Genomic DNA, 13358 nt, shown 5'->3' with positions numbered 1-13358 from the left:
GAGGTGGTTTGTCTGACTCTTTCCCCTTTCTCCACTCCTGATCCCTGTGGGGAAAGAGGGCTGTTGGTTTATCCTCAGCCAGGCCTGGCCACTCCTGTATTTTGTTCTCCTGGATCAGTCCTTTAATTGTGCTTATTATTGCTTTATCCTTGACTTTTCCCCATGACTAGTGACTCATACTGGCCTCCTTGCACTGTCTGACAGAATCTGTGCCCCCAAGGATTACTTTATTTGCCATCTGCTCTACTTTCTACACCATTTCTCCTGGGAAACAGCTTTCCTCACACAAATTCCATTTTCATTGAGGTGTTGATGGCAGCCCTCAGGTCGACATCTCCAGCCACGACCTCTCACCCATTCATCTGACCCAGTTTCTTTCTTAGTACATACAGAACATTTCCTCTTTGTTGTTACTAACACCTGAAGTGAAAACTATCCTGGGCAGAGCTCTCAGGTAGACTCTGCTTCCACCTCCTAGGCTCTTTGGCACGTGAATCTTTCATCGAAACCTTTATCCCTTTGCATGCTCTCATTCTCTCCTGCTGATCTTCATTTAGCAACATTCTTTGCCATATCCCTGCATCTTTGGCCTTATCCATGAACAAGTTCAGGGTCACCTTGCCCTCCTCCCCTACTCATTAGGCCTGTTCAGGCTTAGCCCATCCTATTGATTTCCATTCCCTTCTTACAGTGATTTTTCATTCTAGTGTCAGCCCAGCACAGAGCCACTAGATGCTAATTGTCAAAAGACTAGCAGCTCCTGACTCTGTAACTTGAGTAAATCAAGCAATTTTTTGCCTCAGAGTTTTTAGTAGGAGTCCAATCCTAAACATTTCAACTTAGATATCCTCTCAGGGCTTGTCATTCTACTTGTTGAAAACTGATTCCATCCTCCCCTCCTCCCAAGGTAAATGACTCTTTGATACCACTTCTTTCTTTCCTTCCCTGTTGCCACCCAGGGAACCCCAGTCCTTTTGGGCCCCAAACATATTCAATTCCCCTCTTTGCCCTCACATCCCCTCTGTCAGTTCTTCTCTCCACAGTCCTGTATTTCTCCTGCTTCCTGTCTGTGTTCTCAGGTACCTCCTTAGTCCATGCCCTCCTGGCCTCATCTCTGGACTACTGGGACAGCCTTCCCTGGCCACGTGACTCCCAAAGGTCCCTTAGCTCGTGCCTTCTTATTCATGACCAGTGTTCTGTCCACTGTGCCACTGTACATTAATAAGTGATGGTCACCTCTCTAAAGAGGTGAATTTATTTTAATGGTTTGTAATGGTTCTGTTTCTCAGGTGTTGTCCTGACCAGAGGAGACATAAATGCTTGGTGACTTAGGATCACTGTCGTGGGCATCCACTGTCTTACAAGATGATGTACAGTCAGACATGTCCCATAGTTTAGCTCTGACTTCTCCCTGTTACCTGCTTTCATCTTCCTGTTGGCTCCTACTGTACGTACCTGCCTCATTGTTTGGTTCTTATTGTCTGAGAACTGAAGAGGGAAGAAGCTTGGTTAGCAGCATGGGTTTAGGAGTCAGGCAGATAATAGTTCAAAACCCAACCCTGCTAGTAGCAAAGTGATGTTGGACTAATTTTGTCATCTCCTCAGCATTACTTTCTCATCTGTAAAATAGAGAAAATGTACCTTATCCTAAAGTTGTGGAAAGTAAGCACCCGGAATCTGGCCTTAAAGCAAAAGTACTCATGATAGTCTTCCTGTAACTTGCTGCTAATTATACTGTGAGATGACAGTAGTACAAAGGAAAGCCAAAGGAGAAAGTGAGTGGTGTTTGTTTGTTTACTTGTTTGAGACAGGGTCTAGCTGTGTAGTTCAAGCTGATCTTGAACTTGCTGTGTAACCCATGCTGGCCTCAAACTCATGGCGATTCTCCTGCCTCAGCCTCCTGAGTGCTGGGATTGCAACCATGCACCGCCATACCCAGCAAATGAGTGGCTTTCATGGGGTGTTACACCAGCTCATCTGTTTAGAATCACTTCTAAAAGATGAGAGTTATCAAAAGGTGAAATTCTGGCTAAGTAGGCAGTAGGTGTCCAGTGTATACTAATGGTTACATATTGTCTTAACATTTTTTAATCTGTTAATACAATGCCTCAGCTCTCTCAGGCCAATGAGGAAGCTTCCCAAGGGCTGCAGCCACAGTACTGGTTGTTACCTAGTGAGACTGATGTGCTTATATTATTGCCTATTAGTAGCATTCAGATCCCAACCTTCTGCCTTTCAAAAGATCTCCCATCTTTCTTTGCTTTGCTTTTCTTTTCTTTGTTTTTTTTTTTTTTGTTTTTTGGTTTTTTTTTGCAGTACTGGGGATCAAACTCAGGACCTTGTGCTTGCAAGGCAGGCGCAGTGCCACTGAGCTAAACCCCCAGCCCACCATCTTTCTGATTGTAGCTCACATCTCAGCTCAGCTGCAGAACTATAGCTGGATCTATAGTGAGTCCTGCTTCGCAACTCTCATGTTTACTTGTTAAGTTGCTTATGTCACCTACAGTTAGCAGTTGTCCTTTTTAATTGGCATTGAACTTGTTAATATTGTGAGATTTTAGGATCCTTCCAATCAGTGGTGATGACTTACATGTCTTTGTTTCCAACACCGGGCTTTTTTATAGAGAGAACTTTCAATGCAAATTTGATGATTGATTTTATTTCAGCGTTTTTTTCCCCCTATTTTCTTCAAATGCCCAGTGCTGCATGCAATCAGTCCTATTGTTATTGTCATTATTGACAAAAGAATTCTGTAGAGCTTGTGCTTGATCCTAAACTATGCTGTGGTGGAATTATACTATATATTTAACATTACACAGCTAGTGGGTAAACACTTTGATTGAAAACTTTATAAAACTCCCATTGCTATTTAGTATACTTGTTTTGGAAATGCATAATTTATAAACATTGTAACCTGAAATTATCTTCACACTACTTGTGAAATATAAAATTGATAATAAGCAAGATAATTAATAACATTTTATGAATATTATTCATAAACAATAATATGTATGTCAATGAAGGCATTTTTTCCAGTACTTTTCAATTCTCATGTTATACAGTGTTGTCAAGGATTATAAAAATTAACCCTTTTCTAAGTATTAAAAATGTTCCACTCAAGCCTGCCACAGTGGTGCATACTTGTCATTCCAGCACTTAGGAGGCTGAGGTAGGAGGATTGATGCAAGTTTGACTACACAGTGGACATAGCCTGGACTACATAGTGAGTTCAAGGCCAGTCTGAACTACTTAGTGAGACTGTCTCAAAAAAAAAAATCCATTTAGATATATATATTTGCAACATCCATGTCTTTGACATATTATATTCTGTAATATCTTATGTGCAAAATATGATATAGAAGACAGATACAGCATTGAGAATTAATCCTTCCTTTGACTTCTTGAATAAATGAAGGTTGGGAAAAAAAGATCTGTAGCTTCCATCAAATACTCATTATTCAGCCAAAGTATGTGTCCAAAAGATTTTAAGAAGTGAAGAAGTTAGTACCTCTTAAAATAAGGTGTTCAAGATTCCATTTTCCTTAATAATGTAACTGGATTCTGAGTGGTAATCTATTTCCCATCTGCCAAACCAAATTAAACTTTAAATACTGAGAAAAATGGTGGCTATTTTTACATATAATTCCTTCTCTTGAGTTTTGCTAGTATTTGATGAAATTGAATATTCTTTTTCCTTTTTTAATCATAGTTGAACCTCATCCCTGTGGTTTTGCCAGAGTCTCATCTTCCAGTAGATAATTTGAGGGTGGTGAAATAAAAAGGAAATGTACTCAGATGTGAAGCAACTTTTCAGCTCACCTAATTGTGAAATATCAAGCAATGAAGAGACTAAGCAAATAAGGAAAAATACACTGAATATGCTAATCCTTTAGCAAATGTCATCTTTTAGAAATCATGTGAGTTAAAACTTCAAGATCATGAAGATATTTAGGTATTCTTTTTATTGGGAGGAAAAATTATCTATAATCCTGGAAAAATGAATTTCTCATTCAACCATTAAGACCTGGAGACACAAGAAGGAACGTAGAGGTCTCTAGGTTTGCACTTGAGGGTCTGCTCCCTGTCCTAGGAGCCTGTACCCCTCACTTGACCTTAGCTCTCAGCTCGGCCCCTGTGAGAACAAAAGTGCGTGAGTGCTAGTGTTAATTGGGTGGCAGAGCCTGGGAACCAGGGCTGTCCAGGCAGTCTTCTGTGTGCTCACCATCCAGGAGACACCTGTCCCCTGGGCTGGTGTGTGCTCAGTGCTCAGGAACTTCTACATGTTTTTGGAGACTGCTGAAGAGTAGAGGATGCAGTCAGGTGTTATAGCATTTTATGGACATACATGGCATCTACAAGGCAAATGTTTTGAAAATAGTATTTTAAAATGCCAACCTAAGTACATTTTTTAATGCAAAATGAGCATTTTAATAAAGTAGCCCAAAGAAAGATCAGAGCCTCATTGCCTAAATGCACAGGCTATCGTAATGTATTCTAAGCCTGGGAAACCTGGATTTATTTGGAGTGTGAGTTAGCCTTACCCTCTGTTGTCTCTGCAGCAATAAGGGAAGACTTTTTTTAGGCAAGGTCTCACTTATGTAGTTCAAACTGGCCTTCATCTTCCTAGGTAGCCTGGGCTGGCCTCCTGCCTCAGCCTCTCAAGTGCTGGGATTATAGGCATGTGCCACCAGGCCCAGCAGGAGTGACTTTTTACAAATAGAGTAACACTTTAAAAATTGTATAATTGTAGGTTATATTTTAATGTCAGTTTTATAGGTGCTACTTTTCCTTCGAAATTTCATGAGGAATTTATTATGTACAGTTGTATGACATTAGTTGTCTTAATTTGTAATAAATTTGTTTTTAAATGCTTTTTTTTTTTTTGGTACCAGGGATCGAACTCGGGTCCTTGCACTTGCACAGCAGGCAGTGAAACCACTGAGCTAAATCCCCTACCCCTTAAATGCTTTTTTTACTGGTCATTCTTTGGCATCCATATAAACTTGTCTCTGTAACATTAAAAGGCATGGCAGGCCTCTGTATCTATGTGGTATTCAGAGTTGGTGATTTGGGCCTGTTGAGGAGACAAAGTGGGATGGTAATAGGAACACTCCTTGGTAGAAGAAGGTTGGTTCTAGCTACATTAGGATGACTTGGTACACTTGTACAGTGTGTAGAAACATGGCTGTATCATCAGGTTTTTACCTTGGGAAACCACCAAGACTTATGGACATGTCTGAGTTGGGTCACCCTTCTAGGGGACAAGTATGATTGTTGTAGATTTATCTGACCCAGATTTTCTTTGTCCCTCATACCACTACCCAAGGGCTCAAAACCTGCCATCACAGCAGTGTCACAGTGGGCTCCCCAGCTTCCCACCAAGGCGGAGCTGAATCCATCTTCTCTTCTAAGAACCCAACGGGAAAGACAGAGATGAAGTAAAATGCAATTGAGCCAGGTGTGATGGCACAAGCTTGTAATCCCAGTTTTTGGGAGGCTGAGGCAGGAGGATCACAAGTTCAAGGTCATTCTGGGCAATTTAATGAGACCCAATCTCAAAATAAAAATAACAAAGGGTTAAGGGCCAGGGATTTAGCTCAGTGGTTCAGTCACCTGCCTTCCAAGCACAAAGTCCCGAGTTCGATCCCTGGTACCAAAAAAAAAAAAAAAAAGACAGTGAAAAATAACAAGGGGCTGAGGATATAGCTCAGCACTTGCCTAACAGGCTCAAGGGCCTGGGTTCAATCCCTAGGACAAAGAAAAAAAAAATTGCCATAGGATCAAACTGAAAATGTCCATTAAGCCCCTGCAATTTCTAAGAAGAAAACTGACAGGGCCAGGGATTTAGCTCAGTGGTTCCAGCGCCTGCCTCACAAGTGCAAGGTCCCAAATTCGATCCCCAGTACCAAAAAAAAAAAAAAAACCTGATAAAGAGGTGAGTGGGCCTTGAAGCATACAGCAATCAACAAAGAAATTAGAGGAAACATTTAGCTCTCCTTTACCATGGAAAACAAAAAGGTCTCATGTTCCTCCCACCCTCACCCCATCCCACCCCATCTATCACTTTAGGGATCTGAATAAATAGAGCAGCAAAGGTTGTGGGCTCTACTCACTGAGAGCTAAACTAATCAAGAAGATTTGTTCCAGAAAAATACTTTAAAGGAGACATGTTTGGAAATAAGTTTGATTGTGTAAGCTCTACAACCACTAGAGATATTTTATTCTTTACAAAGGTATATCTGGGATTCGAGACATTATTACCATTAAAGATTTTCTTTAGCTCTGTCTTGTCAGGCATTCTGCTGCCCAGAGCAAAGTGACCCTGCAGAACAAGGTAAAAGGCTGCATTGGCATCATGTCTGGTTCTTAGAATAGTGGCTGTTGACTTCTGCAGTAGCCACAGCAGTCCCAGCATGGCAAAGGGTGAAGGGCAGTCCTGGCCATGCAAGTCTGCTCTCTGATCTCGGGTGTCTGTCACCAGAGGCAGCCAGTGATGAGTTCCACAATTTTATGACCCTTGGCTGTCATCCCAATAACAACTAAGTCATAACCCTCTTCCCCTCTGTAAAATTCCACTTCTTTGCCCTGGCCTTTCCACCAGGAACTTTTTGAAACAGTGAAAATTGGGTATAGCACCTCACTGCCTTCATGTACAATCAGCAAAGTTTTCTGCTTTTGCTGCCTGTGATGCCCACCCTTCCTCCACCAAGTACTTGAGGATTGAGGCATGAAGGATAAGCAAGGGACCAAACCATGAAGGAAATGCATATTTTGCTTGACCTCTTCTGTGGATAAGTGACTGAAAAGCAAGGAGTCAATCATTTCTATAGTGTGTACAACACCTAGAGCAATTTGGATTTTTAAATGATACTGATGAATAGAGAATAACCATTTTCAGTGTTGTCATAGAATTAGGGGGAGGTTGAGCTGAACAGAAAAAGGAGTAGGAAGAAGCAGGTGAAGTATTGATGCTGTATAGATTAGCCGGACTAAAGAGTCATTGAAAGTTTAGGTAGAGGATTGAAATTTCAGAGATGTTTTAGGAGGATAAGTCTGTGGCCAAGTATAGGCATGTTAAAGGGAGGAGTGCTCAGGTAGACCAGATGTTTGTATTTGCATCATTGCTGTGATTGGAGAGTGATAAATGTTTCAGCCTGCAAAAGTGGTAGCAAGAGAAATAAAAAATTGAATGCAAGAGACATTTTGAAGGAAGGAGAAATTGAGACTTAGTACCTTCTGTGTATACCTGTGGAGGTAAAGAATCATCAAACATAAATCCAATTGGAAACTAAATAACTAGAAGGATATTTTATGACTGGAAATTCAGATGTTAGGATGGAGGATGCAATTTGGTTTGTAGGAAAAGTTTATGGAGTTCAGGTTTGGAATATCATCTTTAATGTTGTAGCGGGAAGCAGAAATTTATCACTGGAACATAGGAGGGGAGCTTGGCCTGAGATAAACATGTGGGAGTTGGCTGTAAAAAGATGACAGTTTAAACTGTTCAAATGGATGACTTGAGAGAACAGTCAGAACACTGGAAATGCCAGGACTTGAAAGAAGGGAAGAGGAAGAGGAGCCACCCAAGCATAGTGTGCTGTGGGACACTGGGAGGAGGAGGTTATAGATTCACACTTGCCAGATAAGAGCATCAAGAAGGAAGTTGTGGTCAGCAGTATCAGATGTTGCAGAGAAGCTAAGGAAAATAGGGGCTAACAAAAGGCCACTGGATTGGGCAATTAGGAAGTCATTTACCTTTAAGAATGCAGGCATAAGTATATGAATAAGGGGGAGGGGGAGATGGTTTAAGAAGTGAGCAGTGAAGAAAAGGGAGCAAACATCACTGGCTTATAGGTAAGAAGGAAAGAGTTCAGAGGGAGAAGTATGGCTGGTGCTCCTCTGCCTTCCGTGGGAGTCTGTGTGTGCATACGCGCATGAAGGCAGAAGCGAAAGATTGCGTCTGTGGTTTCTTTGGCCAACCTTTGTTCCATACCCCCCAAGGATCTGGATCCAGTTAACAGGGCAGAGTTGAATTTCAAGCCACAAGAGAACAACGGAGGAAGCAGGGGTTCAGAGAAAATGGGAGAAGAGGAATTACAAGGATGGGAGATTTTTAGGATTAGAAAGGAGAACACATCTTCCTCTGGGATTGGAGGGAAGGACCAGAGGGAGGAGGATAGATGTAGATGTAGGAATATTTTGAAGTGAAGAAGCAGAGAAAGGAGGAAATTCAGGCTGACCCTGGGCTTCTGGACAAAGCGGATGGTGTATCACTTGCTGAGAAAGGGTGGGCCAGGGTTGGATTAAAGAGGAAATGTTAAATAACCATTCTGGGTAGTGCTTGGGGCTCACAGAACTGCAGACACTTCTGTAATGTGTTTATCAACTGCACTTTAGAAGATGGGCAATATTTGTTTTTACTTTTACCTTACTTAACCTTCCTCTTTGCTGTTTTCCCTTAAGACATTTTGTATGATTTTTTTGTATTTATGATTAGCATCACCATAGTTATAAATCATACAACTATTACAGAATAATGGTCTAAAAGATTTCTATAATTACCTGAATTGTGGTCGTCATGTTGGTAGGAAATCCTAGTACTTTCTAGCAAAGGTTATTGATACATGAATTTAGTAGAAAAAGTGAGTGAATGAAATTCACGAATTATGCTACTTCCCCAAAAAAGGGCTGCTAATAGGTTTTGGGCTTTTTTAGTTGAAGACATCAGCCGACTGTTAATCTTTTCAACCTGGCAGAATCTATTTAAGACAACCAAGAGGCCAGGCCGTAATGATGACTCATTCAGAACCCAGCAGATCATGAGTGGCCCCATGATGGGACCTGCATGGGAAGGTGTTTCCACATTGCAGGGAACGTGGCTCTCAGGGTCTGTTGGCAAGGCTGAGCTGACCATGTGGAGGAGCTATGTGTATGACATCAATCTGGGCCACTTGATTTAGTCTGGGAATAGAAGAAAGATCTGTTTCTGCCACAAATAATATTCGTAAGAAATACATGTTGAACAAAGTCCTGACACCCTAATTTGATATCTGAATGGAGACTACACCTGGCTGTCCTCGCCTCCTCTTGGTGGCGATTGGAATGCCAGAACCACTTGGTTCCACAAACCCAAAGACCAGAATGTGCATCTGGTGGGATAGCTCATTTTGAATTGGGAGGAAAATATGACTCAAGCCACTGATCAGAATCCAAATGAATCTGCCAAGGTTATTCAGGTAAGACTGCATCAAATATTTTTCCTTTCTTTTTCTCATAGGTATGGCCTCACATGTGCAAGTTTTCTCCCCTCACACCCTTCAGTCAAGTGCCTTCTGTAGTGTGAAGAAACTGAAAGTTGAGCCGAGTTCCAACTGGGACATGACTGGGTACGGCTCCCACAGCAAAGTGTATAGCCAGAGCAAGAACATCCCACCTTCTCAGCCAGCCACCACAACCGTCAGCACCTCCTTGCCGATCCCAAACCCAAGCCTCCCTTACGAGCAGACCATCATCTTCCCAGGAAGCACCGGGCACATAGTTGTAACATCAGCAAGTAGCACTTCTGTCACCGGGCAAGTCCTCGGCGGACCACATAACCTAATGCGTCGAAGCACTGTGAGCCTCCTTGATACCTACCAAAAATGTGGACTCAAGCGTAAGAGTGAGGAGATTGAGAATACGAGCAGCGTGCAGATCATCGAAGAGCATCCACCCATGATTCAAAATAATGCTAGTGGGGCCACTGTAGCCACTGCCACTACATCCACTGCCACCTCCAAAAACAGTGGCTCCAACAGTGAAGGTGATTATCAACTGGTGCAGCATGAAGTACTGTGCTCCATGACCAACACCTACGAGGTTTTAGAGTTCTTGGGCAGAGGGACATTTGGGCAAGTGGTCAAGTGCTGGAAACGAGGTACCAATGAAATTGTGGCCATCAAGATCCTGAAGAACCATCCTTCATATGCCCGGCAGGGTCAGATAGAAGTGAGCATTTTGGCCCGGCTGAGCACAGAGAGCGCCGATGACTACAACTTTGTTCGGGCCTATGAGTGCTTCCAGCATAAGAACCACACATGCTTGGTCTTTGAGATGTTGGAGCAGAACCTCTATGACTTTCTCAAGCAGAACAAGTTTAGCCCCTTACCCCTCAAATACATTCGCCCGGTCCTCCAACAGGTAGCGACAGCCCTGATGAAACTCAAAAGCCTGGGTCTTATCCATGCCGACCTCAAACCAGAGAATATCATGCTGGTGGATCCATCCAGACAACCATACAGAGTAAAGGTCATCGATTTCGGCTCGGCCAGTCACGTGTCCAAGGCCGTGTGCTCCACCTACTTGCAGTCACGGTATTACAGGTAAGAGTGTTGGCCTCAGCACAGCCAGGGGCCTAGGAAGGCTCAGAGGCACTCAGAGAATTCAATGTCGTCACTGGGTGGGAGATAAAGGGTGTGCTAGTGGGTGCAATCCTCACGTGACACTAATGTACTGGCAAGTTAGGACATGTGCATATCAAAATGACAGTGAGAAACTACCAGTGGAGCCAAGTAAGGTTCTTTGTCTCAGTGTTAGAGCTAGAAAGGATTGCTGGGAGCAGGGAGAAGAACACAACAGAGGAGGTGGGTCCTCATGGATGAGGAGGATCCAGACAGCTGGAGAGAGAGGACATTGGGTGCCATTCAAAGGCACAGTGGCAGCAATGTGCAAGCCTCCTGCAAGAGGCAAGGTGGATAGCTACCTGGCCAGATCAGGATGCATGAGGAGTGGGAGAGATGGTTGAAAATTAGTTGGGACAGGTTTGGGGGTTATTAAATGTGTATCACTCCACTTGGAGCAAGCCTTGGAAATTTGAACAGCAAAGGGTAACAGGTTGAAGGCGATGTTCTGAGAAGACTGATTTTGTATCCCTATGTAAGAGCCTGGAGGAGCGGAGAGACTGCTCTGGGGCCTGGGCTCAGTTTGCATCTGGATGATGGAAAAGTTAGATACACTTTTGTTACTTAATGAAATGCCCAAGGCTGGGTAGCTTTATAAGAAATGAGGTTTATCTAGCTCACTGGTCTGAAGGTTTGAGGGCACGGTGCCAGCATAGTCTTGACTCTGGTGCAGTTCTTGTGGCAGATGGGACCACAGTGGTGGTGGAGTGTATATGGGAACAAAGTCACATGGCCAGATAGGAACCCAGAGAGTGATTCAGGCTCAGGTGTTGGCAACAACTTACTCTCAAGAGGATTAAGTGAGGGCTCCATACCTTAACGCCTTCCTTTTTGACTTGTCGATTGGTTTTCCAGTACTGGAGATTGAGCCCAGAGCTACACACATGCTACACAAGTGCCCTATCACTGAACTATACTTCCAGTCCTTTATTTTTTGAGATGAGATCTCACTAAATTGCCCAGGTTGGCCTCAAATTTGTAATCCTCCCTCAGCCTCCAAGTCCCTGGGATTACAGGCCTGCGCCACCATGCCTGGCCCTATGTTAATCCCTTTCAAGGGAAATACAGCCAGTGACCTCCCTCTAGGCCCTGCCTCTTCCAGGTCCACCACCTCCCACCATTGCCACACAGAGGACCACGCTTCCCAACACACAAACCATTGGGAAACCTTACCAGAAAAATTCATCCCTTCAGACATTCACCTCTAACTTGGTCTGGGCACAGTGCCTAGTGCAGGGATGTAAACGAGGCCCTGCCATCCTGAACTTCCCAGCACACCACATTCCACCGTGGCTGCATATTACAGTCACCTGGGGGACTTCTACTGAGGATCCAGTCCCCATAAACTGGACCCATACTTCTGGGGTGGGGCCCAGCATAGGTGTTGTTTGACCAGTTTTGTTTGGGACCCCAGTGTGCAGCCAAGGTTGAGAGCCACTGCTTTGGTGGGATGGGATAAAAGCACTAGTCTTGGAGTCAGGGCAGCCAGGAGTTGGGCCTGATCCCTCAGCCACATGACCTGGGCTGCCTGCCTACATCCTGTGCACCTTCTTCCTGACCTGTGAACTGGGTGGGACCATTGAGTTGTAATGCATGGCGGCCAGTTTGAGCAGTGGTGCAATGAGGAGCTGGTGGAGATGGAAAGTAAGGGTTGGGCTTGTGGAACAGTGATGGGCTGTGCCTGAGGTTGGGCTGCATCCTTGGAGAAGGAAGTTGGCAAGAAACAGAAGACTTTTAGGGCTGATCCACTTCTAAGAGGGGACATGGAGCAATAAAAGCAGAGTCCCATGACTCGTTGCCACCTGAAACCTTCTACCCCTGCCCCAAAGGTGGATGTGCTTTCTCTACTCCCCGTCCAAGGCCGCAGAAGGGCTGGAAGGCATGGTAGGGCCATGTTGACACTGCTGACTGGTTACCGGCTCCTGGGATCCCAACCCCGTTTCCCCGCTTGCTGTTTTGGGGCCAGCCTCACTGCCCACAGTGCTGTTGCGAGCTTCCTCCTGCCTGCCATCTCTGCCTTCTCCCAGCCTCTGTCATGTGGGTCTTGACTTGGCTGGGTCTCAAGGCTTCTCTGCCTGGCTGTCTTCTTTCTTCCTATTCTCTTCAAAGGGTCATTCCTGAATTAGAGCATCTCTTAACTAGCCTCTTCAATCTGGGCTTGGGAGTCTTTCTCCTGATTCAGAAGCTAAGAGGAGCCCCCACAGCCTCTGCATGCTCAGGAGGTAGCAATGTACTGCCAGCTGTAGCCAGCTCTCTTGCCCTCCACTGTAACCCTTGCAGTCTGTTGCCAGACCCTGGGCAAGGAGGGAAAAGGTGCACCTGGTACTCAGGTGGGGCCTGGGGAGCCAGAAACTATGGATACCTCCTTGTGCCCAGAGGAGAGAATGACGGAGAAGGATGCGTGGTGGTTCTCCCAGGAGAGTGCCCAGACCTTCCTGGAAAGCAGTTCTGTGTGGTGGCCCCTCATGGGTCACCAGCCTGCCCACGGGGTGGCAAGTGCTGGGACTAGCTCTCCACTCAACAGCAAACAGGAGGCTGCTCTTGTCACTTTATATTTAGGTTTGCAAATTCAGCACACCAAAGGTTATTTCTTCCCAGATCTTGGCCTGAATTTAGTGTGAACCATAGCCAAGTAAGGGGCTGCCTGGAATTTCACTATTTAGTTAACCTGCACTGCTAGTTCATGAACAAAAATGGCTTCATTAAAGTTTGCTAAAAATTGAGCATGGCATCTTGTAGAGAGTCTTTAAAATCTGTGTTTAACAGAAAATGCATCCTTGGAGCACAGACTGGATGAATGGAAGAAGCTGAATTGGGGACTCTGAAGCACTTTGTGTTCGCACTGTTTTCTGTTCATGTGACACATACCTCTATCCCCCACCCCTGCCGCCATGGACTTGGCTTTCAGGATCTGGTCAC

General features: G+C 44.4%; 1 protein-coding gene across 5 annotated transcripts in view; it reads left to right on the top strand.

Annotated features, from left to right (window-relative positions):
- The window catches only part of Hipk2 (homeodomain interacting protein kinase 2), a 192632-nt gene that overhangs the window by 53627 nt on the left and 125647 nt on the right, over positions 1-13358 (top strand). For all 5 annotated transcript variants that reach the window (XM_013074489.3, XM_004851271.4, XM_004851270.4 and 2 more), the window contains exon 2: positions 9278-10361. In XM_013074489.3, coding sequence (XP_012929943.1) covers positions 9278-10361 — 1084 coding nt within the window. The remainder of the gene's footprint in view (positions 1-9277; positions 10362-13358) is intronic.

The sequence above is a fragment of the Heterocephalus glaber genome, unplaced genomic scaffold (genome assembly GCF_053883595.1).
Source record: "Heterocephalus glaber isolate CG9 unplaced genomic scaffold, H.glaber_assembly_v1.0 deba00000621, whole genome shotgun sequence".
Taxonomy (NCBI): domain Eukaryota; kingdom Metazoa; phylum Chordata; class Mammalia; order Rodentia; family Bathyergidae; genus Heterocephalus; species Heterocephalus glaber.
The sequence above is the reverse complement of the archived record's forward strand: the minus strand, read 5'-3'. Positions and strand labels throughout refer to the sequence as shown.